Source organism: Phyllostomus discolor, chromosome 4 (assembly GCF_004126475.2).
Source record: "Phyllostomus discolor isolate MPI-MPIP mPhyDis1 chromosome 4, mPhyDis1.pri.v3, whole genome shotgun sequence".
In the NCBI taxonomy this organism is placed as follows: domain Eukaryota; kingdom Metazoa; phylum Chordata; class Mammalia; order Chiroptera; family Phyllostomidae; genus Phyllostomus; species Phyllostomus discolor.
Genome location: NC_040906.2, coordinates 146,637,263 through 146,664,887, shown reverse-complemented (window position 1 = coordinate 146,664,887; position 27,625 = coordinate 146,637,263). Strand labels below are relative to the sequence as shown.

Here is a 27,625-nt window from a genome sequence, read left to right as displayed (position 1 = left end):
TGGCCATCACCTCCCATCAGATCAAGATTTTTAACCACGCAAGTTGAGAATTCATCAAATACTTAATTAACAACTGTTTTTTGCTTCTTTGAGGTAGGAAGGGTGCCAGTTATCTGGTTGGCAGGCACCATCACTGAGACGGAGATTAATATTCTCATTTTTTTAAACCTCAAAACTCCTTATGTTTGTTTATAAAGCAGAAAACTTTAAATTGTTAGTAAACTCCAGAAAGGTAAAGTCAGTGGGCATGATCATAAAGTAAAGTAGCCACAGCAGCTCTGGAAAGAGGAATTAGAACAGAAATAATTTATTACAAGGGCAGAGTTACATGTAGTTCTATTTCTTTTGTTTTCCTTATCACTCAGGCAACAATATAAAAGCTCTCATATGCAGAGAGCTTGTGTCTTTATTAACTCTCACTGAGTCTTATTTATAGTCTACATAAATTCACTACTATTTACTTCATTTACTACAAAGCTCTCCTTCTTTACTAAAGCTCTGGCCTTGCTTTTACCTCAGAAACCACTCCAAGGGCCTCTCCACCCAGTTTTCTCATAAAATCGCTCTTCCATTTTTCTATTCCTTAAAATATGTTTGAGTTGCTTTTTCTAAGAGTATTCAAGCAAAAGAAGAGAGGGAGCCAAGACCTATGCTTCAGAAGCATCAAAGCAGTGGTTCCCGATTTTCCTGGTAGTCTGCAGGCCCTCACCTTTGAGCAGGAGGTTGGGGGGTGCGGGCAGACGTGGGAGTCAGGATTCTTTCACTGCCTTTTAAAGTTTTTATCCATAGATAAGAGAAAAGGTTGCTTTTCCAATTTTGTATTAAATTTCCCCTCAATTGCTGCTTGGAGATATAGCTATAAATTTTTCAAATCAGAGAACCTAAGTTAGATCTAGCAACCTTAACAGAACTTGAATATTGGAAACATGTCTGCTGGTAGGGCTCTGTCTTCATGGCCATTGAGGGCCCTGTGTTTCCAGAGCTACTGAGACTTTAGTCCTGTTCTCCCAAGCACAACAGACCTGGCAAGTTTCCATCATGCAAACCGAGAAGATACTTGCAATTCGGAAATATGTGCATTTTGCAGGGGGGTCACAAAATCTGCAACTCTCTCCCTAAAAACAGCTAATCTTTATATGCCTATAGATAAAATATTCCATTGAGTATTGAAAAGGAAAACAATTTAAAAACCTTAGGATAAATAATATTTGGAGAGTAAATTATTGAGTTAATCTACCATTTGAGCAAAATGACAAATTTAGACTCTCTTGAAATTATTTGACCCTTTTATTTGATCAGGAATGTTTGCCAGGTCATTTTATTTTGACAACTAATGAAAACCTTTTTTTCTTTTTATTGTCTTAAGTTCTAATGATATAATTCTAGCAAATAATACGATTATTATTTATAATTCTGATAAATTACACAATTCTAATAAATTATATAATTCTATATCTGGTAAATAGCTTACCATCTTACCTGTTGAAATGATGAGTAAAGAGTGGATCTGCCCAGGCCGGCTACCCCAGTCAGTCTGAGTGTCATCCTGATAGGTCAGGTGTGCAGGTCTGATCTCCAGTCAGGGCGCAGAAAGAAATCAACTAATGGGTGCATAAACAAATGGAACAACAAATTGATGTTTCTCTCTCTCACTTTCTTTCTCTTTCTCTCTTTCTGTCTCTCCTTCTCTCTCTAAAAAGCAATAATTAAAAAATGAATCTGAAATATAATACTTGTAGTGGGAAGGAAAATAACTTTCCCTCTGCCCTTCTGAGTTCTTGACTGAGATTGTTATAATAAAAGACAGATTAAACAGAGAAAAAACAGGTTATTAACATGTATGCCTTATGTATACATGATCAAAAATTAGTAACTCTCTGAGGTGGCCTAAGCCACTAGCTTAAATGCCATCTTCAGCTAAAGAGAAAAGAAAGAAAGGTATGAGGTTACCAGATATGGGCAGGTTACCAGGAAAAGTATGGTAAACAAAGGTAAGGTTTGTTATATAGATTTAAATCAGTGCCTTCTCCATTGACAAGATTCTCTTGTGATGTAGTCATCCTTCTTCTCTTCCTTCTAGGTAAAGGAGAAACCTTAAAAATGAAGATTTCCTTTATAAATGTAAATGTCCCTTATAAAAGTTTAGCTTCTCCATTTTCAGAGGTTCTCCTGCGTCTGCTGTTTCTCAAAATAATCCTTATGCCAAAGAGGCATATTTAGGTGTGGCATATTCTGCTACCCTTAGGTATTTTCTTTCTTCTTAAGAAATTTTTGAGATAAAATTCTCTTAACATTAAATTCGCCGTTTTTGCTCCAGCCAGTGTGACTCAGTTGGTTGGCCATCCTATACCCCAAAAGGTTGGGGGTTTGATTCCAGGCAGGGCACATAGCTGGGTTGTGGTTTCCGTCCCTGGTCAAGGCATAAATGGGAGACAACAAGTCAAGGTTTCTCTCTTACACTGATGTTTCCTTTTCTCTCCCTTCCTCTCTCTCTAAAATCAATAAACACATTTTTATTTTTTTTCCCCTGGACAGTGTTGCTTGGTTGGTAGGAGCATCATCTCATACACAAAAAGGTTATGGGTTCAATCCCCTGCTGGGACATGAAACATTGATTGGCAGGCAACCAATCAATGTTTCTCTCTCACATTAATGTTTCTCTTTCCCTTCCTCTCTCTCTAAAAGCAGTGAAAAGATGTCCTTGGGTGAAGATAAATCACCATTTTTTAAATCACCATTTTAACAATTTTAAAGGGTAAAATTCAGTGATTTTTAGTATATTTATGATGTTGTAAAATTTTCACCAATATCTGATTTCAGAATTTCTCTATCACCCCAATAAGAAGCATGCCCCCTCCCAACTTCCCCCCTCCCTATCCCCTGGCATCCATTAGTTTACTTTGTTCCTATGGATGTGCATATTCTGGGGATTTCTTATAAAGAAAATCATACAATATGGAGCCTTTTGTGCCTGGCTTCTTTAACTTAGCAAAATGTTTTGTTATGAAGCAAGGTCTGTTCATGCTGTAGATATATCAGTATCATTCAGTATTATGGCTGAATATTCCATGGTTTGGATGTAGCACATTCCTCATTAAATGATGGCTATTTGTGATGTATCTACTTTTTGGCTCTTATGAAAAATAACTCCTATTATGTGTATACAAGGTTCTCTGTGAACATGTGTCCTTGGGTATATACCTAGGAATGGAATTGCTGGTTCCTTTGTGACTTTATATTTACCTTTTTGAGAACTGCCAAACTTTTCCACACCAGCTGCCTCATTTTACATTCCCACCAGCACTGCATAGGGTTTCAATTGTGATTTTGATATGCATTCCCCTGACTTATGATGTTGAGCATCTTTTCATATGCTTACTGCCATTTGTATGTCTTTCTTTTTTTTTTTGAGAAATGTCTATTCAAATCCTTTGCCCATTTTATAATTGGGTTGCCTTTATATTGTTGAGTTCTAAGAGATCTTTATTCTGGATACTAGATGCTTATCAGATACATCATTTGCAAATATTTTCTCCCATTCTGTGTGGTATCTTTTTATTTTCTTGATAATTTTCTTTGACACACAAAAGTTTTTTTAACGGTTTTCTTTTTTATTTTTTTAATTTTATTTTAATTATTGTTCAAGTACAGTTTTCTCCCTTTTACTCCCATTCCAGCCCACCCACCCAACCCTCCCCACTTCCCTCCCATTACCACCCTCCCCTTAGTTTTTGTCCATGTGTCCTTTAAATTTGTTCCTGTAAACCCTTCCCATTCCAAAAGTTTTTAATTTTGATAAACTTCAACTTAACTATTTTTTGTTGTTGCTTGTGCTTTTGATATCATATTTAAGAAACTATTACCTTATGCAAGGTCTTAAAGATTTACACCTGTGTTTCTTTCTAAAGATGTGTATGTTTATCACTTACATTAGATGTTTGGCCTCTATTAGGCTCATTTTTATATATGGTCCAGCTTCAGTATTTTGCATATGGAAATCCAGTTGTCCCAGGACCATTTATTGAAAAGACTTCTTTCTTTAGTCATTGGTTTTGGCATCCTTGTCAAAAAATCAGTTAAACATAGATTAATGGTATTATTGTCAAACTCTTTATTCTGTCAGATTGATCTATACATCCTTATGCCAGTATCACACTGTTTTGATTAATGTAGCATCATAGTAAGGTTTAAAACCAAGGAAGTGTGAGTCCTCCAAATTTGTTCTTTTTCAAGGTTCCTTCAGCTGGGTCCCTTGCATTCCCATTTGAATTTTAGATTCAGATTATCCTTTTTTCCAAAAGAAGCAGTCAGAATTTTGATAAGGATTCCCCTGAATCTGTAAAGCAATTTGGGAAACATTGCCATCTTAACAATATTAAATCCTTCAATCCACAAACACAGAATCCCTTTCTATTTATCAAAGTCTTCTTTAATTTCTTTCAGCAGTGTTTTATAGTTGTCAGTGTACAAGGCTTATACTTCTCTTGGTAAATTTATTTCTAAGTATTTATTGTTTTTAATGCTATTATAAATGAAATTGGTTTTGTAATTGCATATTTTGATTGTTCATTGCTAGTGTACAGGGAACACTACACTAATTTTTGTATATTGACTTTATATCCTGCAACTTTGCTAAATTTGTTTATTAACTCTGATATTTTTGTGTATGGATTCCTTAGACTTTCAATCTATAAGTTCATGTCATCTACAAATAGAGATAGTTTTATTTCTTCTTTCCTTTTTCCTTATTATTTATGTTTTATTCTCATCCCACCCTCTCCCATTTGGCAATCATGAATTTGATCTCTACATCTATGGGTCTATTTCTGCTTTGTTTTGTTTATTCATCTTTTTTTGTTTTTTTTAGATTCCACATATAAATTAAATCATATGATATTTTTCTCTGACTTATTTCCCTTAGCATAATGCCCTCTAAGTCCATCCATGTTGTCACAAATGGCAAGATTGCATTCCATCTTATTGCTGATTAATATTTCGTTATATACATATTATATATATCACATGTTCTTTATCCATTTATCTGTTGATGGGCATCTAGGTTATTCCTATATCTTGGCTATAACTAGTAAATTTGCAATGAATATAGGGGTTTATATATCTTTGCAAATTAGTGTTTTGGTTTCTTCAATAAATACCCAGATGTAGAATTCCTGGATCATATGGCAGCTTTATTTTAAATTTCATAAGGAACCTCCATAACTGTTTTCCTTAGTGGTTGCATCAATTTACAATCCCACCAACAGTGCATGAGAGTTCTCTTTTCTCCACATCCTCACCAACCCCTGTTGTTTGTTGATTTATTGATGATGGCTGTTCTGATGGGTGTGAGGTGATAACTCACTGTGGTTTTAATGTTCACTTCTCTAATGATTAGTGAGGTTGAGCATCTTTGTATATGTCTATTGGCCATTTGTATGTTCTCTGTAGAGAAATGTCTATTCAGGTCTTCTGCCCATTTTTTAATTGGATTGTTTGGGATTTTTGGTGTTGAGTTGTATAAGTTCTTTATAAATTTTGGCTATTAACACTTTATTGGGTGTATCATTGGCAAATATGTTCTCCCATTTGGTAGCTCATTCCTGTTTTGTTGGTGTTTTCCTTTGCTCTGCAAACACTTTTAGTTTGATGTAGTCCCGCTTGATATTTTTTCTTTTTTTTTCTTTCCCAAGGGACAAATCCAAAATGATATTGCCAAGAGCAATATCAAAGAGTTCACTACCTTTATTTTGTTCTAGGAGTTTTATGGTTTCAGGTGTTATATTTAAGTTTTTAGTTCATTTTGTGTTTATTTTTATTTATGGTATAACACAGTGACCCAATTTCATTTTTTTATGTGTCCAGTTTTCCCAACACCCCTTATGGAAGAGACTGTCTTTACCTTATTGTATTCTTGCCACCTTTGTCATAGGGTAATTGACCATATAAGCATATTTCTTCTGTCCTTACCTGGATGCTATCTATTTCTTTTTCTTACCTTATTGCCAACTTTTGGTTTCTTCTATTTTCTTTTTTGTTTTTCTATTCTATATTTCATTTCTCTCCAATCTAATATTTATTATTTACTTCCTTTGCTTACTTTGGGTTTAGTTTGTTCTTCTTTTTTCTAGTTCCTTAAGGTGTAAATATAAGTTACTGATTTGAGATCTTTTTCCTGCTTGTGGGCTATGTATCTGTATACCTCATAATTTGTTGTTGAAACTTGGAAATTTTGAATGTTATAATGTGGAAACTTAAAATCAGATTCTACCTCTTTCCCAAAGGCTTGTTTTTGCTACTTTTTAGTTGTTTTTTGTTTGTTTCTTTAGTGACCATTCCACACTAATTCTGTAGTCTGTGTCTTTCTCAGGTGTGACCACTGAAGTCTGTATTCCTTTATCTAAGTGGTCAGCTAATCATTAGGTAGATATTACTTAAACTTTTGGAATATAAAATATCTCTCAGTTTTTGTGGAGGACCTGAGTTATGTGTTGGGGAACGTTTCCAAACTCAACCAGGCAGTTTGCAGCTCTGATTAGTGATCACTTACTGCTTGCTCACAGTCCCAAGGTCAGCCAGAAGCCTTCTCAAGCCTTTCCTGGGCATGTGCACAGTCCCGGGCATGTGCATGGCTTTCTGAATTCCTAGGAGTACATCTGAGGTTTTCAAACCCTAAACCCTGAAAGCATTTCATTCTCCAGCCGTTCCTCCCAAGCTTTTTGTTTAGTCTACTATTTGCTGTTATCCAGTGCCTCAAAGAGAAACAGCTAAAACATTTGCCTGTAAATATTTTCCACGCAAGGCTTCAGGTAACAACTTTAGCACTAGGTGCATTCCCAGTTTGGCGAGGAAAAGAGAAGATTTTGAGCCAATCTTTCCAGTGAGCCATCCAGACAAGATAAAACAAATAATTAAATATATTCTGTGTCCTCTGGTACTATTAGTCTAGTTCAAGACTACAGCTGAACTAGAACGCAGTGGATGGAACTAGGATAAGTTAAAATGCCTTAAAGTTCACTATTATCGATTCAGCTGATATTCTCAAATAAGTACTTTCTAGGTTATTTAGTTTCCAGAATTCTAAAAACAGTTGATTATGAGTTTTTGCTTGTTTTGCCATTATTTTTGTGGTGTTGCTGGGCTTTTAAAGTTCCTTCACCATTTTTGCTGACATTGCTGTCACTGTAATATTTTCTTTTTTAATTAGAATTTTGCTTTAATGGTTAACTTAAATGTAATGCATTTGTAGTACAGTTAATTTTAAACATAAGGGAAATATTAGGGGGCTTGGGCCTATGATGAAAACTACTAGACCTGTACCTGAAATGGGATATGTGTGCACAGTCTATTAAATGCTTCCTAAAACTGAGAATTTTGGCCATTATGCACATTTACAACAGTCAAAAGTCAGAGAGGAGCAAGTACAACACAAAAAAGAATAATTTTAAAATGGGGGGATGGAAACTAAGCATAGAAAATGTAAATGTAAACATGTTCCCCATGTGTTTGACCCAATACACTTCGGAGGATGTGACCATAGGAAAAGATAAGCTAGAGGAATTTCACTCATTTACTTGGATGAGAGTGGAGGAGAGGTAGAAAGAAAACCCAGGGTGGTAAGTAAGCAGCTAGACAAAGAGCCCAAGGAGCACTACAGTGGTGAACCTCAATTTGGTAACCATATTCCTATATTGTCGTGGTGCTGGGGCCCTTTTTTAAGTTTAAAACGGAAATTTGAAAATCCTTTACATATGTACATAATGGGCATGCGTGTTTAAATTATATTCTGTTATTTTTAAATCAAATTATGTTGGTTCTTTTCCTTTGTTGTTATTATGTGTGTGTTGTTTTGTGGTTTTTATGGTAGCAAGGAGCTGTACCTCCAACCAGCTCAGTTCCTCCTGTTGCCGGTGCCCCATCTGTTGGACAACCAGGAGCAGGATTTGGAATGGTGAGTGACAACCTGTGCTAAAAATTGTAACTGACATTTCTAAGGCCTCTGCCAAATCCCAGATTAAAAAATACTGATCTAGTATATAGTTCTTCCCAAAATGCAGTAAAGTAAAACTTAAAAAGTTAAGTCATCTGCTTTAGATATTAGTAGTCTTCTTAAGACATAATAAAGTCACCTATAAAATACTTAAAATTATTTCTATCAAAATAATGTCTATAGGCCCTAGCCAGGTGGCTCTATTAATTGGAGTGTCATTGCATACATCGAAAGGCTGTGGGTTCATTCCCCAGTCAGGGCAGCTACCTAGTGGTCAGGGCACATACAGGAGGCAACTGACCAATGTTCCTCTCATATTTCTCTCTCTCTCTCTCTGTCTCTGTCTCTCTCTCTCTTTCTTTCCTTCTCTCCCCCTCCCCCTCCCTCCCTTCTGCTTTCTCTAATATCAATAAAAATATATCCTTGGGTGATGGTTTAAAGATAATAATTATTTCTATAGTATATTGTTATGTTATTTTTGGAGTAATTTTATCAAATATATTCTAAGCACAATTGAAATCAACTCATAATCATTATACTAGAACTTTTCACTCATTACTTTTGTCACTAGCAAAGTTTAGGGTCATCTTCCATAAAGACGAAAGTTTTTATCTTTCCAAGAATTATGCTCCCAGGAGACACATAAACAACGATAAGGCCCAGTTGGGATGAGGCTGCTGCGTGGCCATCCAGGCTGCTGCTGCACCTCAGTGATTCTCTGCCCTCTGCCAGCTTTCCCAGCACCCCTCATTCAAAATCACAAAACATACTTTCTCATGGACTTGGAGCCTTCAAAATTTTCAGAAATATATTGAAGACATAAACATCAGGGCATTGCCATAGTGGGCTGCATGGATGCTGTGAACTGCTCTTCCTTTTCAGCCCCCTGCTGGGACAGGCATGCCCATGATGCCTCAGCAGCCAGTCATGTTTGCACAGCCCATGATGCGGCCACCCTTTGGAGCTGCAGCGGTGCCTGGCACACAGGTCAGTGTAAATGTCCACAAAATAATGACATTAATTTATACATATAAAACTGTCATGTGGGAAACTGTTGAAAAATGTTTTTTCCTAATATAGCCTTGTATCTGTTGCTTCAGAAGTAATAAAGTAAGGTTTAGAGGAAAATGATAGAAATAAGTACCTAAAGTCCCTCCGTTCCTCTCCTACTTGGTTCCTGAGAACAGCCAGGCATTTAAAGGATCTATGTATGTATTCCAGGAAAATGAATACTTCTGATCCATTGTTTCACTTTGTGTTCCCAGACTTAGCCAAATTCAAGTTTAGGGACCCAGTCCTCCAAGACTTGTAGCACTAACTTCAGTGAGTTTGTCACACTGCAGAGCCTGAGGGTACAGTCCTCATAAGACCACCCTCACTTCAAACACCAGCCACAAATTGGGAGTCCCATGGGCCACCTGCACTTCCAATCAGCAGCCTACAAATGCGAGGGTTCCCAGGACCTCCCCCAAACTAGACAATTTCCTAGTATGACTCAAAGAACTTGGGAAGGCACTAAACTTAAAGTTACAGTTTTATTATAGTGAAAGGATACAAATTAGATCCAGCCAAAAGAAGAGATAAGAGATACATAGGGTGAATTCTGGGAAGGGTCGAAGCATGAAACTTCTTTGTCCTCAGGGAGGTGTCACCCACCTGGCATCGATTTGTGACTGTATACATGCAGTATCGCCAGCCTGGGAAGCTCACCTGAGCCTCCATGTGCAGAGTTTTTGCTGAGGTTTCATTATATAGGAATGACTGATTAATTGCCCACGTGGTTGAACTTAATCTATGCACCGTCCCCACTCCCTAAAGTTCAGAGTGGTATGTGGCCCAAAGACCCAACTCTCAAATCACATGGTTGGTTTTTCTGTCATGGCTAGCCCCCACTCTGAGTTATCTTATTAGCATAAACTATCAGGTGTTGCTTTCAAGAATCCACCTTTAATAACAAAGACATCCCTGTCAATTGGGAAATTCCAAGAGTATAGACGTCATCTACCATGATCAAGGACAAGGGGCAAAGCTCTCTTTAGGTAGGGACGAATTTCTTGCTAAACATTGTGCTACCTTCAATTACAAAGATGCTAAAACATGTGCACTTTGTAGAACTATTTTTGCTGCTAATAGTGATAGTCATTCTGACAACTCACCTTTCTTGATTCCACTTCTACATTGCCTGGGAACATATAGTGTGTAGAACCAAAGAGGTTTCCACCATGAGAAAGTGACTTGGATAGAGACAGAGTACCAACTTATAATTTTCCCAGCTTGCTGAGCAAACTGAAACAAACAACTCAAATCCATTTTAACAATACCAATAAATGGTTTTACTGCTATGTTTTTAACTAACTATGTGGGTATTTATATGGTCTTATCCACAGAATTCCTACTGTGAACTTTATGAGTGTACATTAATCCCCTCTGCTTCCTTGAAGCATCTCTAAATCCATTTTCTACATGTTCCTAAAAGTTGCTTCCAACTTTTTCACCTTAGTCCCTCAAAAGCCACCTCTGGGTTATCTTATTAGCATAAATAAGATAACTGGGAGAGAGAATGGTAGGTGTTCAAACAGTTAAATTTAAATGTGAGAAGCCTTGGCCTTCAAGGCCATAACCACAAAACATTGTCTTCATGAGAAATTTTTTAGTCTTCTCTGAGAATAATGAACGGAGTTGTTTTGGGGGAGATTGAGGAAGGGTTGGGGGGAAATAGTGGAGTTAAATTCTGTCTAGTTGTATTTAAATTATGAGCAGGATCTCATTTTCAGGAGTGTTACCTTGATGATTGAATATATCTATGATTATTTACCACCTTTTTGAAAGAAAGGAAGGATGTTTCTATTTTTATGAACTTAGAAGAATGTTACTAAGATTTTTAAAATCTTACTGTATTTGATGTACTAATACCTTTACAAATAAATTATAATTTAAGGTAAGTTGTTTTCTTGCAGTGTTACATAGTATCGGTTTATTGACTTAATTCAAAGAATAAGCTTGAAAAATAGATGATATGATGAAAACAGTGTTTTAATCATTTAAATCCAATTTATAGTAATTTAGGAAATGGTATGCCATTTTTTAGATTGTATATCCTATATCAGAGATGAAGCATATACACTAAATAGTAAAATAAACATGACTGTGTGGCTTCAGAAAACAAAACAACTTTTCATCTTTGTTGTGATGTCTGGGCAATGCCATTATTCCTCAGTTGGTATCATGATGTTATCATCATCTCACCTAATTACTAATTATGGATCAGTCCTGGAGTTTCTTATCTTCCACATAACTCCACCACTTATACTTACTTTTCCTGATCTTCCTATGAAGTATGAATCAAGTTTTTTAAGTGGAAATTTGACTGATAGATTCTGCAGTCAATGAATAGTTTCTGGACATAGTAACAAATCTTAAGATCCTTAGTTCTGGAGCTCTGTTTAATGAACCAGTAAAGACGTACATTCCTGCCCCACAATCACAGTTTTCTGAGATTTCCATCATATTATAAGCATAGAAGATTAATTAGACTCAAAGACGAATATCAGTTATTATTCTACATAGATTATGTGACCTTTTTCAAGGCCTTGTATACTAACACTCCTGCAAAAGCCTGCCCTCAGAACTTACTTATATAATAAATTAAATAATTTAGATATCAATTAAATAGAAACAAGGTAATTTAATTCTTTGCTACTTTTGCTGCAAGCTCAGTCTGATTACTTCCTATAGTATTTAATAATTAGTCTTTTCTGCAAGCTGGACAGGCAGTACTGGAATATAGTGACATTCATAACTAGAAAACTGTTTGCTCATCTGAAATAAGCAGTGCCCCAAACTTGACTGGTTTTCACTTAAAATGCTTTATATGAAATCCTAGTATATTTAGCTAATAATTTTAAGTAATTTTTATGTGGCTTTCTGCAAACTGTTACTTTTCCATTTTTCCTTCAAACTCACTCTCACTATAAAAATAGTCATGTGATTCCTTTTATTAGTTTAGTGGTACTATTAACCGAAAGTCAAACTGTTTTTGTACAGAGAAATTGTTTTGTGTTTACTGTATATTCATAATATCTTTATGTGACTAGTTTTTCACATCTTCTCTGACTCATATTCATATCGTTCTACCAGAGTCCTCAAATTTTTCCTTCAGCTACATCTAATATGAAAGACTTCCAAGAAAGCCAAATATCATTTGAAGTGTATTTTACAAATCCAAAATTAAACATAACACTGTGACTAAGTAGAAGAAAGTAGATTTTGTAAACCCTTAGCCATCTAATCTTCTGCATGTTTGTTTTCTGTGGTATGTGCTCTGCCTAATGCTTCTCTATTGCTTTCTGTTTCTGCTCTCTTGGGCTGGCTTTTCCCCATTAGCTTTCTCCCAGCCCTACACCTGCCACTCAGAGTCCCAAGAAACCTCCAGCAAAGGACCCATTAGCGGATCTTAACATCAAGGATTTCTTGTAAACAATTTAAGGTATCTAATATTGAGCTTTTCCTGTGGGCTTGTAATAATTACCTATGCAATGCGTAGCCGTTTCAGGTATGATATTTGTACTTCTGTGTTTTAATACATGTATGTAATAATAATAATTTGAGTGTTTATATTTTAAAATCAATACTAAAAGCTATTAATGAATTATCAATTATTTTTTAAAATCTTACTTAATTTATAAAACTAATAGGAAGACAAGTCTCCAAACTTTCCTTAGACCGAAAAACATAGATATTATATTGATGAAGCAAAACACTGTTCAAGCTACTTGGTAAATTGTGACTGGAATGTATAGAAAGGTAGCATTTATAATATTGCATTTGGAAATCACCTCAGAATATATTTGGCTACATATCATATTTCAATTTTGTTTAGCCTTTCTTGCTTCATCAAATAAAACTTATATTATTACCCTTTTGCTTTTCTATATCCAAGCAAAGTATTAAATTTTAACATTCTAGTTTTAAATCCTAATATAATTTATAAAATGATTAATACTAAATTTATGAAAGGCACCTGATAAAAGAGAAAGTTCACTGTTAACCCCAGCACCTCACACAATGAGTAGGTTCTCAACAAATACTTGCTGAGTGTGGATGAACAGTGATCACACTGCCTTTCATTTACACAGTACTTGTCCTGTTCACTTCATAGTCATTAATTCTTTCATCTTCCCTGTAGGAGATCACACCCGTGACTTAAACTAGCCAGATGCCTTAGTCTCCATTGCATAGCTCCAGGGACTGATCCTTGGCATCAAGTGGTTAGCCCCAGGTCCCACTGGGAGAACAGAGTGTTGAAGTTTCAAACCTCTGCCCAGTGTTATTTTTATTATACCTCTATGTCTGTACATTTTAAAACTTTCTCTAATGCCTACTAAGATTTTTGAGTTTCTGCTTTATGATTTTTTTCTTATAAAAGGTTAATAATTTGTCATTTTAAGACCTTAATGTCTAAGCCAAGTAATTTCTCTTGTGCCTTACTGTTATCTTCCACTTCGGGTTGGCCTGGACCGATGTAGGCCTAAGTGAGACAATGAGCACTTCTTTTAGCAATTGTTTTGGAAGTGACCAGGACACTACACAGAGCAGCCTTTTATCTGCCTCTTACTCAGTAAGCTCTGCTCTCATCATATGTCAAGAATGCTGATAAATACCCAACACAGAGATCCTAGAGACAGTGGCAACCCTCAGAGATTCATAGTCAAGAGGGAGGCACACATCGAATATTTTGTGAGGAAGAGTTACCCACAGGGCTCAGCCTTCAAACTCCAGGAAAGGTTTCTTGGCAAAGACGACTGGTAAAGCTTGGATTAGCCAAGGAGATAAGTAGGAAGTAGAGTAAGCAAAGGCATTGAATCACTGGGAATATCTCCTTTCTCTTTGATTTTGTCACTTGTTCAACTGTTCGGTGACACATTGAACACTGTAACTAAAAATTAATAATAATAACAATGGAAGTCACTGCCATTTCCTTTTTTCACTCCTCTATTATAAAGGTTAGCTGTTCTTAATTAAAACTGAATGTCTTACTACTATGATTTTTAAGTATCCAAATTCCAAAAGTTTGCTAATATAATTTTTTTCTCAAACAAAACTATACATTAAAAGGTTTTTTAAATGTTTTCCCACCTGAAATTTTAAGCTTGTTTTAAAGAATGGTGAAAAGTATATAAATGTGAATTTGGTAATACAGAAACCTTTTGTGTAAAGATTTTTTTTACTACCTGTGAAGTAAAATTGCAAGGGAGGTGAAATGTTTGAGGAGTATATAATACTGTTTTTTTAATTCAAGTGCTTTTATCTTTACAGCTGCAATTTTTGACTGAATAGGAAAAAATAATAATGAGTTTGAAGACTTCAAATAAGATTGATACTCAGAGTTACAAAGTGAGCCACCAGTACCAAACCCAATGCTTACTCATGACTTCTCTTCCGGAATGTGTAGCACAGCTGTGAAAGTGAACATTAGGAATGTGTACTACCTTAGTTGTTATCCCTACTCTCAAAATTGTAGTGTATTTGGGTTACTTGTGTGTCGTATGATGTAAACAATGAATGGATGTTTCTGACGCCCTCAGTGCTTTTCTGGACCTTGCCCATGGACGGATGATGCACCTGTTGTGTGGTGAGCCATTTGGAAAGATGTGTCTGTGTTTTTGAAGGTTTCAATGTACATACTTTTGGACAAACCGAAACTCACTCCATAAATTCTCTTTTCTTCTATTTCTCTGTTATAAACATAGTGTGATAATATCAAATAGTAAGGAAAACACTTAAATATACAAAACTTTTTTTGGTGTGGAGTACATTTTTCCAATCACAGGAACTTCAACTGTTGTGAGAAATGTTTATTTTTGTGGCACTGTATATGTTAAGAAATTTTATTTTAAAAAATATAAAAGTTAACGTCCATGATAAATATTTCTCCTTGAAGCTACCTTATCAAGAATGGAAAAAAAAATAATATGAGTATTCCCTATTTAATTACTGCTTTATTAAAATATATATTTTAATTATATTTGTCAGGTTTTGCATCTAAATTGACCTATTTATTCATTCTTGATTAAATGCACTGAAAATCAAGGGTCCATTTCTATCATGTTTGTGCAAATGCAACTAGAAATGTGCTATTCAAGTGTTATTATGAAGACACCCCAAGGTATATCTGTAATTTAAAGATTACTGCAAATATTTTCATTTTATTGTGGATTTTATGTACATCTGTTAATTTAGTATTTCTTTGTGTGTTCTGTAACTAGTGTTCTTCCATTCCTCAACTGAGCTCAAAGTAGGTTTTGTTGTACCATTGTGATTAGAATTGAAACTGATTCAGAAAAGTGTATCCTTTACTGTACATACTGTATTCTTTAGTTTTTAATTTGTTGTCACACTGTCCGTGCTGATGGCTTGGCTTAAGATTGTGATGCATACATGAGGTCACTGTTGATCAGTGTCGCTAGCGACTTGGCAGCTCTTCATAAAAGCATATTGGGTTGGAAAGGCATTTGCCTATTTTTCAAATTATTTAATAGATGTACGGTACCATTTAAAAGTGGTTGTATCTGAATTTACTGTGGGGATAACATACACTGTAATGGGGAAAAATGACCTAAAACCAATTTCAAAATGGCTTTCTTTGTATTTCAGTATAAAAACCCAGTGCATGTACGCCCTCTGAGATGCAATAAACACCTTGAACAAAGAAAATGCAAACATACCTTTCTCTGTGGTTATTTTTTAGGGGAAAAAGTCTCTTTCCAATGACACTCATAGCACATACAAAATATTGAAAATTTAAAAATATTCAGGGTGAGAAATGCTCTCCGTGCCAACATAGTTTTGATAGTTTTACAATAAATTAAAAACAATGGGAAAAAAGAACAATTTTTTTATCAGCTATCATTAAACTTGGCACTCTGTAGCTGCTGCCAAATAAACTGAAATTACATACTGCAAAAAATAAGAGGATGAATTTTCTTTGAAAATATGCAATTAAAGTCATAATGGTTCTGAGAAAATTCACCATGGAAGTCGAAGACCCATAACGTGGCTTAGGCTGTGATTCACTCACACACTTGCATGCATGGCCCCTGAGGCGTGGCATGTAGATTCGCCTGTTTTAATAAAATTGGGTGACTGTATTGAAAATGACTAGGTTTGTTCCAACATCTCAAAAAGTAGTCCCATCTCAGCTAAAAATATTTCTCGAATAGAAGCATACTCATTCCTGAAACTAACTTTCCCTTAGTTGTCTAGTTTTGTGTCTTGAGAATTGACTTGCAGAAGCTAGGATCTGATTATGTAATATGGTTTTTTGTAGATTACATTTGATTATACATTTGTGGGCATATTGTAATAAAACTGTTGTGTTAGATTGTACATCATTTCATAAACTACATCAAGTTTAATGTGGAATTTTTAACACGAAGCTTTCCTCTTCACTGAACAAGAGCATTATTTTTTAATCAGACGCTGGATCTGTGCTGTGGTGAGTGTCTTGGTGTCTCTGTAGGGAAATTGTCTTATAGCTGAGATGTTCCTGAGTCGAGTCCTCTGGGTACACAAAAAAACTCAACTCTCTTGATAACGTTCAGCTCGGGTCCAGTTCATTTATGAAGTTCCTCCACACGGTCAGCATGCCCTTCCAGTCTCACCTCTGCTGCAGCTCCTCCCTCTGCCTGCGTGCACACTGCCCTGTGTGCGACCATGCCACTACTCATGCACAGGGACATCACACACTGTGCTGGCCCACTCAGGGCCCTGTGCTGAAATTACCTCACCAACCCACCAGCACAACCAAATCCCACTTGTCCACCATGACTCCCCACTCTATTTTTCTCAGAGCACAATTCTCAACAACCTTTATGGCATTTATCATACTGTGCTTTAATCATCTATGAAGATGGCATCTGCTTTGGCTGATTGTGAGCCTGAAAGGCAGGAAATGTCTCCCCCTGTTCTTACTGTCAGCAACGAGCACTTCAGTAGGTGCCAGGTAAGTGTCTCAAGGATGAACACAGTATGTTAGTTCTTAGATTTCTTAGATACCTGCACTTACCTGGGTACTGCTGGGCTATCATCCTACTAAAGAATAACTCTTATATAGAGCTCTTATAGTTAAATTGTATTAGAGTTTTAATAATTCCACTTACTGAAATAGAATAACTAATACCAATTAAAACCCATTGAGCTGAAGTTTTGAGTCAGTTTATATGTGGTGTAATGATTGCAAGCAGTTCTCAGTATTACAGTGTCCTTTGTTTTCTGTCTTTCATGCTGTGTATTGTACTTAAAAAACGAAGAAAGACAAAAGATTTGGGGGGAGGAGTCATGGGTTCAGAAAAGGAGGAAAGGAGTAGATATGGAAAAGAAATGAGAACTTGATTCACAGAAGATAAATTCTGCAAAGCCCTCTTTCGGCCTTTTAAATCGGCACCTTAAACAATGTAGCCACAAATGCTTGTTGGTGGAAAAGGGCACAGCCTTGCAACAGCGATCACGGTGCTTCTTGTGTGGGAGTAGTCGAAAATCAGAATGAGTGTTGTTTCTCTTGGAAAGTCACATTGGTCTCTGTTTTTGAGGCAACAGGTTTTGTGATAGTTTGCCGTTTATCCTCTTAGGCAGTAAGAAAATTTCTGTTTCTCATAGCCTTGCTGAGAGCAGATTTCACTACTGGATACCTATTCAGATTTCCTCTGTGAGTGAAAATGTAAGAGGGAGCAATGTTTTGTGATTTTGTGATACGGTGATTAACCTTAGTTAAACTCTCAGAGCTGCAGCACTAAACCGTCCTAGTTCCTTTCCACTTCTGACACGCATCTTCAAACAATTCCTAAATACAGAGTGATTCTGTGAATGAGTCTATAATAGTATTCTATAACCAATTTACAGACAGAGGTTTTCAAACTCTTTGGACTCAGGGCTAAAATTTTAAATGTATTGAGGACCTCCAAAAACTTTGCATACATGAGTTATATCCACCAATACTTACTTACTAAGTTAGAAATTAAAACTGAGAAATGTTTAAATGTGTCATTCACTTGAAATAAAAATATTAAAACCATTATATATTAACAAAATTTTTTTGAAAAATTACAATTTACAAAAAATAATTTAGAAGAGTTTTGCCATCTATGCAGATTCCTTTCCTGTTAGACTTAACAGAAGACAGCTGCAGTCTTCTATCTGCTTCTGTGTGCAATCTGTTGCAATAACCTATGTCATGCACCCAGTGGAAAATTCCACTGTGAGCATATGTGTGAGAAAGTGTCTCTTAGTATTATTATGAAAATAGTTTTTACCTCACTGTATTGTTGGAAGAATAGGTTTGACTTTACAGACCAGTTGAAAGGGTGCCTGGGATCCTCAGGAGTCCCCAAATCACACTTGGAAACTGACTCTTGAGATCTAAAAGAATTGTTCTTGTGTTCTTGAAAGAGAAAAAATTGACTAGTAGATTACAGTGTTGTGTGTGTGTGTTTATGTAATAACCCCACCACCACCACTATTTTGTCCAGTGCCTTTCCAAATGCCAGCCTCCACCACCCCCACATTCCTTTTTAAGCGATGCTGAAGTTTGTGCAGGAACGTGCTTTCTGCATCAGCCTGCGTGGAAGGGACTCCATGCTCAGCCACCCACTGTTACCTTAGGCAAGTGCCTCAACTTCTCTAAACTTGTGTATTCTTGTCTGTGGAATGGAAAAATATCTATCTATATACTTACTATTTAGTGAGATCATGCAAGCAGAACACTTGGCAAAAAGTAGTGCTTGAGAGAGATTGCTGTTGTTACTTTAAAAACTATTGTGCTTATTTTTGCTATAGATTTTCTCATTTATCTATGATTGTTAGGACACTAAAAGATGAAGAAGACAGAAGTATAAAAATAGGCAATAATTATTATTAATATCAATGTTATTAAGAAGTATCTTTAATGAAGTACTAAATACATGTAAAAATTTGGTAAATGTAAGTACTTGCTACATGTATAAATACAACTCACAATTCAATACAGCTGGAGAATTAATGCATCGGCAGCTGGGAAGGGCTGCCTGGACAGGGCACAGACAACATCCACGACATTGGGAAACTCAATGTCCTAGAGAGTCCTTCTTAGTTACAGTTTCCAAGATCTAATGATGCTTCTTAAGAACAAAAATGAAGGATGCTAATATCATAGATGGTTTTGTCCAACAGTAAAATTAAAGATGTTTCTACGTGGAGATCAAGACATTTAATAAATATATTTTGACAGTGGCTTTAAAAAAACCTAGAAGAAAAATTTGGAGATGATTTGGCTGAGATGAAAGATGCTGTTGAAGTTAAAAATATTCAGAATGCACATAGTGTGTGTGTGACACACGGTTGCAGCCAACAGGGCTGCAGTGGGTAAACAATTTTGAACAAAAGCCTGTGGCTACATGGAACCATAGCCTGGAGCAGAACCCGGGCCTGCAGACAGCAGGCCTCCAAAGGGGCAAGAACTAGAAGGGTCACCTTCCAGCAGTGGGAGGGGGACACAGTCACCTCTCAGTGGTAGTGTTCTCTGCTCTTCACCCAATCTTTAATACTATATTCATTTCCAGGTACCCAAGGTACCTTCGTGGTTCTTCACTCTCTCTTAGAGTAGGAACATTTTGGGGGTAAATCAACTAATTTTATAATTTATAATTATCTTTATAAAAAAACCTAAACAAAAAATTAAACCTTACAGTGTGAAAAGCCTTACAAATACGTGCCAAGGAAATTTGGATATCTTATTTTTTAAATCATCTATTTTGGGTCACATGGACTTTGGCACTCTACTGAAAACAGGAAGTGGAGTTGTGACCCTGCATGTAACACATCTGATGTCAATTTGGGGCCAGATTTTTAGAAAACCTATCCCTTCTCTCGGGGGAAAAAATATGGCTTCAAACCTAAACTAAAAGGAACATTTGGTTTAGAAGAGATTAGCAAGCATGTGGTTGCTATTTGATTGAGTTCAGAAAAAAATACATGACTGATTGGTGGATTATATGTTAACTAATGAATTAGTTCCCTATAAAATCACAGAATTTATTATTTAATGTTGTTGTCCTTGCTTTATATATGGGTATTACTAAACTTATTGATGAATATTCTATAAAAATGTTAAGCATACATATCTAGTTTTTCCTCAAGCCTAGTTTTTCTGTCTTAGTTGGTGATGTCACTACCTCTACCTAGTGTCCCAAGCCAGGAATTTGGGACAAGACACCCTCAACCCTTCTCTTCCATAGTCAGTGAGCCACCAAGAACACTGAACCTTCTGCTGCCGGAATGTCTCACGAGTTGTGCTCTCCTGCCTTTCCCACTGCCGTTTCCTGAGTACAGCAGCTCTTCACTGGGCTCTTTGTCTCTAACCCCCACAAAAACCCACCCAGATCCTGCTTAAATGGTGCTACCGGGTTTCCTTCTCAAGTTTCCATCCAGTCACATTTCCTTGAGTTAAAAACCTGCATCAATTCTTGGTTATCTAAAGGTTCAAGTCCAAGCTCTGTAGCATGGCATTCAAGACCAGAAGTCTATTCATGGCTAGAAATCTAGCTTGGAAGCCTCATTTCTGGTCATCCATCACCACTAAGGGACGATAACCCCCTATCCCAGCAGTCCCCAGATACTTCTGGTCTCCCAAACACTGAGCAGTGTCATATTTTCATGCCTTCGCACAAGCAGTGTCTTCACCCTCTGAAGCCCTCCACTTCCCCAAGCTCTCCACTGACAATCCAGCAAACTCCAGCTCACCCCTGAAAACCCAGCATAGCTGCCACCTCCTTTAGGAAGCCTTCTTCTTACCATCTCAGCCCACCCTGATACTTCACCTTTTCTATACTTTTTAAAAAATGTATTTTAAAAATATACATCTGATTTCCTTACTGTACTAGGAATTCTTTGAGGAAGGGTAGAATCTAGGACTTATCTCTGTTTTCCATGTGCCTAAGTTTAGACTCAACAGAATTTTGCTAAACTTTTTGAATTGATGTAACCTATATCAAAAAGTGTATTATAAATAATAAATATATAATACAGTAGCTCCCCTTATCTGAAGTTTTGCTTTCCAAGGTTTCAGTTACTCACAGTGAATCACAGTCCAAAATATTCAATGGAGAATTCCAGAAGTAAACATAAGTTGTAAATTGTGTGCCAGTCTTAAGAGCATGATGAACCTGTCTTTCTGTCCAGCCCTTAAAGTGAATCATCCCTTCATCAGGCATGTCCACACCATATACACTACCCCCTTCACTGTTAGATCAATTGTGACAGTATCACAATGCTTGTGTTCAAGTGACCCTTATTTTACTTAATAATGCCACAGTCACCTAACTTTTATTACCATATATTATTAAATTTTTTCTATTTTATTCTTAGTTATTGTTGTTAATCTCTTGCTGTGCCTAATTTATAAATCAAACTTTATCATAGTTATATATAAGAAAAAACAGAACATATGTAGAGCTCAGTACTATATGTTACCATCTGGGCTGAGGGCAGAAGGGCCACTATAGGGAGGCCTTGCCCACTGGGGAGGTCCCCAGCGCTTCTGAAGATCCTCTGCCACCTGCCTGATGTTGTACTGCTGTCAACAGCATCCTGACCACACAGTCGGCTCTGGAACACTGATGTACTCAGGCAGTCTGATCTGCTGTGGGACATTTTTACTGCAAGAAAGCAATTCTGTATTTGAGCCAGCAACTGAGTTTTATATAAATCTGTGGCACTGCAGCATGCATTGCACACAGGTGCACAGCTTGTTAGTAGCTATCAGAATACAAAATGGGCATTGCTTTTGATCAGCAGTCTCCCTTTACAAATATTTTATAGAAATGCTAAGTCAAGTGCATAAAAGTGTGAGGACACTCAAAAAATACAGAAAAGAATACCATCTATGTATTTGATTGTTTTGCCACCACTTTCCTTACCAACGTACGTGGGAGAGTTTATAAGAAAAAGTATTAAGGCAGGTAAAACTGGAGGAAATAGAAAAAATACCACTGTGCACAGAAGGAGAACTGTGTGAGGAGGGAGAACAATCAGTTTATGAAAGAGAGGTTATGAGAGCGGTTCCCAAACCTGGTGATGGTTGTCATAACTTGGAGAGTTTTATCAAATATAGATTTCTGGGCTTCACTACTAGGGATAACAGGGGAGATCTCGCTGAGGCCCTCGAAACGGGCTTTCTAAAATAATTCCCTAAGCTATATCAATGAGCAGCCAAATTTGGAAACCACTGGGCTAAGGGAAACCACTGAAATCTCATAAATCCAATGGACTATGAGTCGGTAGCTCTATTTCAAAGTTACAGATGATTCCAGCAAAAGAGAAAACTTCCAAATACTTCAAAATAGAAAAGCCACAGAGTATTTTTGTTTGATCTAGCCTAAAAATGGACACATTTAGTTACAGGTTATAAAAAGGTAGTCCATGCAGCATTATGATACACTGGTTTTTAATAAAGACTGAAGCTTTAGTTTGGAAGTATGCACTGGAGAGGCCTGGGGCTCTCTGTGGGCTGACGGCTGCCCGGGACTTCCGCTCTTGGAGCCACCAGAGTCCTGTACCAGCGCCAGGCAGTGCACCACTGCGCATGTGCCGAGTGCTGCGACAAGGCTCGCTTTCTCAGGCCACAAAGAAAGCCTTTTACAGTAAACGTTTAAAATACAGTGGCCAAATACTAAATTCAGTTGTCTCAAAAATAACACACTTTTATTTTTAGGCAATTGCTTGATAAAGTGGTACTTTGGTTTGGAAGTAGAATCTTAGCACCAAGCTGATCTTAATTTTTAAAAGAAAAACACTTTTGTGGGTTTTGCAAAGGAAGTTTTTTTAAAAAAAAAATTTAAAGGTTGTATCTTCTAAGTAGTTGGCTGCAAATTTTTCTAACAACTGATCCATTTAAAGTAGTTTTGAGACAAAATAATATCACACGTCCTCCCAGAAGTCTACTGTGTATTATCAAGTTCTTTCTTTCTATACCCTGAGGTTTGTGGTGTTTTGTAATCTGGTATCTGGGCCAGTAGCACTAGTTTAAATTCTAATTAAAACGAAATTGCAAAGTTTTGACTCCTATGAATGATGGGGAGGGTGCATGGAACAGGAAGGGGCTTCTCCTTATCTTCCAGAAGCCTCTATACTCTATAGATTGTTCTTGGCAAATTCCTTAATTCCTTAGCTAGCTGAGAAAAGATGGACTTCAGTAGGCAGTTCTTAGAAAAATATTGCATCGTTTGTTAGCTACACTCAGTAGCTGATGGGGAGGGGAAGATGGCTCTTTTCAGAGAACAAGAGCTGTTTCACCCCAGTCCTCCCAACACACCCACCAGCACCACACTCACACACACTCATACACACTCACACACACAGTAGTTCTTCTGGGATGACTGCTGGTCTCTGCTCTTAGAATATTCTCCTCTTTCTTCTTTTCAATTATATTAAGTAATTTCTATAATTTTATAATACTAATTGTAAGTCAGGATAGTATATTTGGTGAACATTTACTTTATACAGGGACGTCCACTAGGCTATTTTTTCCAATTAAAGGTATTTTTTCTGATTTTTCCCATTACACATAGAGTTGGCCTACCAACTCCATGCATAAACTGGGTACAGCTGTATGACATATTCTAAACTTTCAATAACACATATTAACATTAAAAACAGACAAATATTTTAACAGTTTAGGATTTGTGGGATTTACTAAAATACTGGGGAAAGAATTTTTTCTTGACTTTTGAGATTAGAATTGTATTTTAGTATTAAAACAGCCAACTCTATAGACCAGCAATATTTCTATTCTTTCCATTTTTAAAAAAATATTTTTACCATTTATCTTTTTTTAAACAATACTCTTAAAAATAGGTTGAGATTCTTTGATGAAGATTTCTGTATAAGGTAATGCCTACAAAACTCATACTGAACATACCTAAAATTATATTGACTACACAGTCATTGTAAACACACTGTATATTGGCATGCTTTCATGCAGTCACTTGTACCCAAACTGCGTAGCTCTAAACTACTGTAATTTCATAGTCTTTGTACCTTTTTAAAAGTTCTTTGGTATGTCTGTTGCTAGGCTGTCACTTCATGAGAACTGTCCTAGACTTGCCTTGGCAGCTGCCTTCTACTTTTAGTTTGGGAAATCAGATTTCCAAACTTGTTAAGATTATCTCTAGAGTAAAAGTCTGTGTCGTTCATTTTGGTTATCAGAGAAGAATATTTTTTCTGACATTTGGAATACTTGTAATTACCAGCCAAAAAAAAATTCTAGATAAGTGAGATATTAATTGTATGGTATATTACTGATGAAATTAAATGTAAAATTCAGAGAACAGTAAGGAAATGAGTAGTGATTAGGCTAAACAAAAGCCTAGAGGAACTTTTCAAAATCATCTGTATTCAGTTGTATGAACAGATTCCAAGGTATTTCCCTTCACATGTGTGAAAGTAAACACACTTTTTAGGATATGAATATATACAGAAAAAAATATAATAACATAATCCAAGTTTGAGTATTAGTAAAACACTTATAAGTATACATAGAAATATGTTCATATAGACAAAGTTTGGTAAAACCACACTGGAAGGCAAAAACAGATCATATATTCACATACTGATTGCATTGTGAATTGAAGTAGGTATTCTAAGTAGCTGACTTGTTCCCAGTGCTTGAAAAAAGTGAATAGATCTCAAGATATTATTGGAAATTTAAAAATATTTCCAAAATAAAAATATTTTGGCAGCAAGTCCTGAGACAGATTTTCTTTTTTAATGTTTCCTGGGGGGACAGAGGGATGAGGAGTAACTGCAGTAGCCTGGACTTGTCAATTTGAAGCCATTTTTATCATAAACTCAAATAAGTAAGTAGGGAATATGGCAAATATCTGATTTCTTAAGTGCCACAATATTCTGATATTAAAATTCTCATTATGATAAATATTTCTACTATTTAAACATGTATCTATACCTATAATACAATATGCACTTAAAATAACATCTCTAGTCTTTTTGAAGCTTTATCATGTACCAGTAAATAAGTACTGCCCTCAATGAATACTTGATATTTTAAGCATGTATTGATCACCTCCTCTGTGCCACGTATGAACACTTGAGATTACCATAATGAACATTGGGAGATGGTGATTGGTTGGCCTAAGGTGCCATTCATACCTCTTTACCTAGTGTCCTTTGTGACTAGGATCTTTGTGAGTTCCCTCAGCCTGACCCAAGATGCAACTTGTGGGTTTAGAATGGAACCTATTATGGGCTGAATGTTTGTGTTCTCCCTGCTCCCTGCAATTCATATGTTGAAGCCCAACCCCCAAAGATGGGGCCTTAATGAAGTAATTGGGGTTAGATGAGGTCATGAGGGTGAGGTCCTCATGATGGGATTAGTTCCCCTTAGGAAGAAACACCAGGGCTCACAAGCCAGGTGGGTGCCTACAACGAAAAGAGGCTCCTGAATAAAACCTCCCTTGCCAAAATTCTCAGTCTTCAAAACTGTGAGAAATCCATTTCTATTGTTTAGGCCACCACTCCACGGTATTTTGCTATGGCAGCCAAACAGATTAAGACAGCACCTCACATGTGGGTGAAGTGTACCAGCCCTGACTGGGATCACAAGTTACCAACATTTTGACTACGATGCTCTAGACTGTTTCACTATATGGAAGGAACTGCTAGTTATTGTTACAGAAAGGAGATGACAGGGGATTTTCTTCCTAGACTTTGTGTATAAGTAGAAAAGAAGCCCATCTGAGGGTGTTTTCTCCCCTTTGTTGGATGATAAACCTAGAAAAAACTAAATTCTACACAGTGAACCCATCTGATGAGAATGTGATTTCACCATCGATTAGACTTAATCTCCTAAATATTTCTAAACCTTATAACTTGGCCATTGAAGAAAGAGCAATTTGAGCTAGAAAAATCAGCTTATTAAGAAGATTCTGCTGTTAATTAACTGGAGATGTTATATAAAGCAGAATTTAGAAAAAGTATTTGTTAGGCTTTTTAAAATCAGTAACCAAAATATAATTGTTATGAGGAAACCATTTTAAGAATAATGATGCTACTTCTGGATTATTTATAGCTATAGATTCACATCCTTACAATGCCCAGTACTTAGTTCAATTGCCTTATCTCTTAATATTCTTAATTTATTTTTGTGATTCATTTTTAAGAGAGTAAATACCTGATTTCAACATAAGACCAAAGAATTATAAATATTGTAATTGAAATGGTCAACATTGGTATAAAATCAAGAGAAACAATATAATTTTTACAATTTGTAGAAAATTGAACTAAAAATTTTAAACAATGTTACATTCCTGAATTAATTTTTATACCTAAATAATATTTAGTTTTTTATCACTGGACAAACTACTTAAAGAAAATAGTATGAAGGGAAATTAAAATCTAAAATGTAAAGATAAACTAGGTAACCTTTATGGTTTCTTCTAACCCTGACATTCTTTCTATGAAATAAGAATTTCAAAGAATTCTTTGATCTACAAATAAAAGAGGTAATGATTCATCCAGAAGTCTGATCTTGATCATACATAAGCTCATCTCTTTTTAAAAATGAACACTTGGGATTTAACTAAGAAGTATGTTAGAAAGAAAAAAAGTCTTATTCTGCCCACACATGTATCAATTGGAGCATGAAAAAACACAGTCCTGGCCAGGTAACTCAGTTGATTGGAGCATCATCCTACCATGCCAGGGTTGCAGGTTCACTCCCCAATCTGGGCACATAAAAAAATAAAACTAAAAAAATAACAATAAATGCATAAATAGGTGGAACCACAGATTGCTGTTTCTCTCTTACCCTGCTCCCTAAAATCAATAAATAAATATTTTAAAAAGATAAATAGAATAAAATATGTTATTTGAGTAAAGAAAAGCCCACAATTTTTAATTTCAATTGTTTTATAAATAGTTATTTCAATTCAATAATTGGGTAAGTTTCTCTACATAGTAAGTCAGTGTAGTCCCTAGCACAAAGTAGGTGTCATATGTCTGTGAGTATATTTGTTTAGTTAAGTGAATTCAAATTAACTTTCTATTTCAAACCAATTAATTATAACAGAAAAAGTATATAAAATATAACTTTCTAAGGAATGCAGTACATACTTTAGTAGTCCTAAGTAGGTCATATAAGATTCATAATTCAGTTAGAAAAGAGAAAAGGAGAGAATTAAATAAACCTCTTCAAAGAAAATGAGTGAAATGTTATATTTTTTAAAAGTACAATAATTTTAAGGAAATTATGTATATTCAGAATTTAACCTTACATACCAAACTGTTGACATACCAAAACACTCTAAATCCCAGGAATTATTTTCTAAGATTGTGAGATGAAGTTTGGTGTGTGTTTGCATAAGTGTGCAAAATTCACCTTGAAACATCTTTAGTTGCAGTGATCGTGTAGATGATTTAAAAAAAAAAGATCTGAACAAACCTTTGAGTCAGTAGCCCTATTCCATAGCACCAATGATAAAATACTGCTTAGTGGCATGTGTTTAGAATCAAATAGAATCATTTTGAAATAAATGACCATTAATTTAATAATTGCTGAAACCCTACACATAAAACATATATACAGTTATAACTGAC

The 27,625-nt window shown here is 35.9% G+C and overlaps 1 protein-coding gene across 20 annotated transcripts in view; it reads left to right on the top strand.

Annotated features, from left to right (window-relative positions):
• SNAP91 (synaptosome associated protein 91) overlaps positions 1-15,710 on the top strand; it is a 133,307-nt gene extending 117,597 nt beyond the window's left edge. For all 20 annotated transcript variants that reach the window (XM_036024411.1, XM_036024407.1, XM_036024425.1 and 17 more), the window contains 4 exons: positions 7,865-7,948; positions 8,870-8,974; positions 12,371-12,473; positions 14,303-15,710. In XM_036024411.1, coding sequence (XP_035880304.1) covers positions 7,865-7,948; positions 8,870-8,974; positions 12,371-12,463 — 282 coding nt within the window. In that variant the 3' untranslated portion in view covers positions 12,464-12,473; positions 14,303-15,710. The remainder of the gene's footprint in view (positions 1-7,864; positions 7,949-8,869; positions 8,975-12,370; positions 12,474-14,302) is intronic.
• The last annotated feature ends 11,915 nt before the right edge of the window (positions 15,711-27,625 follow it).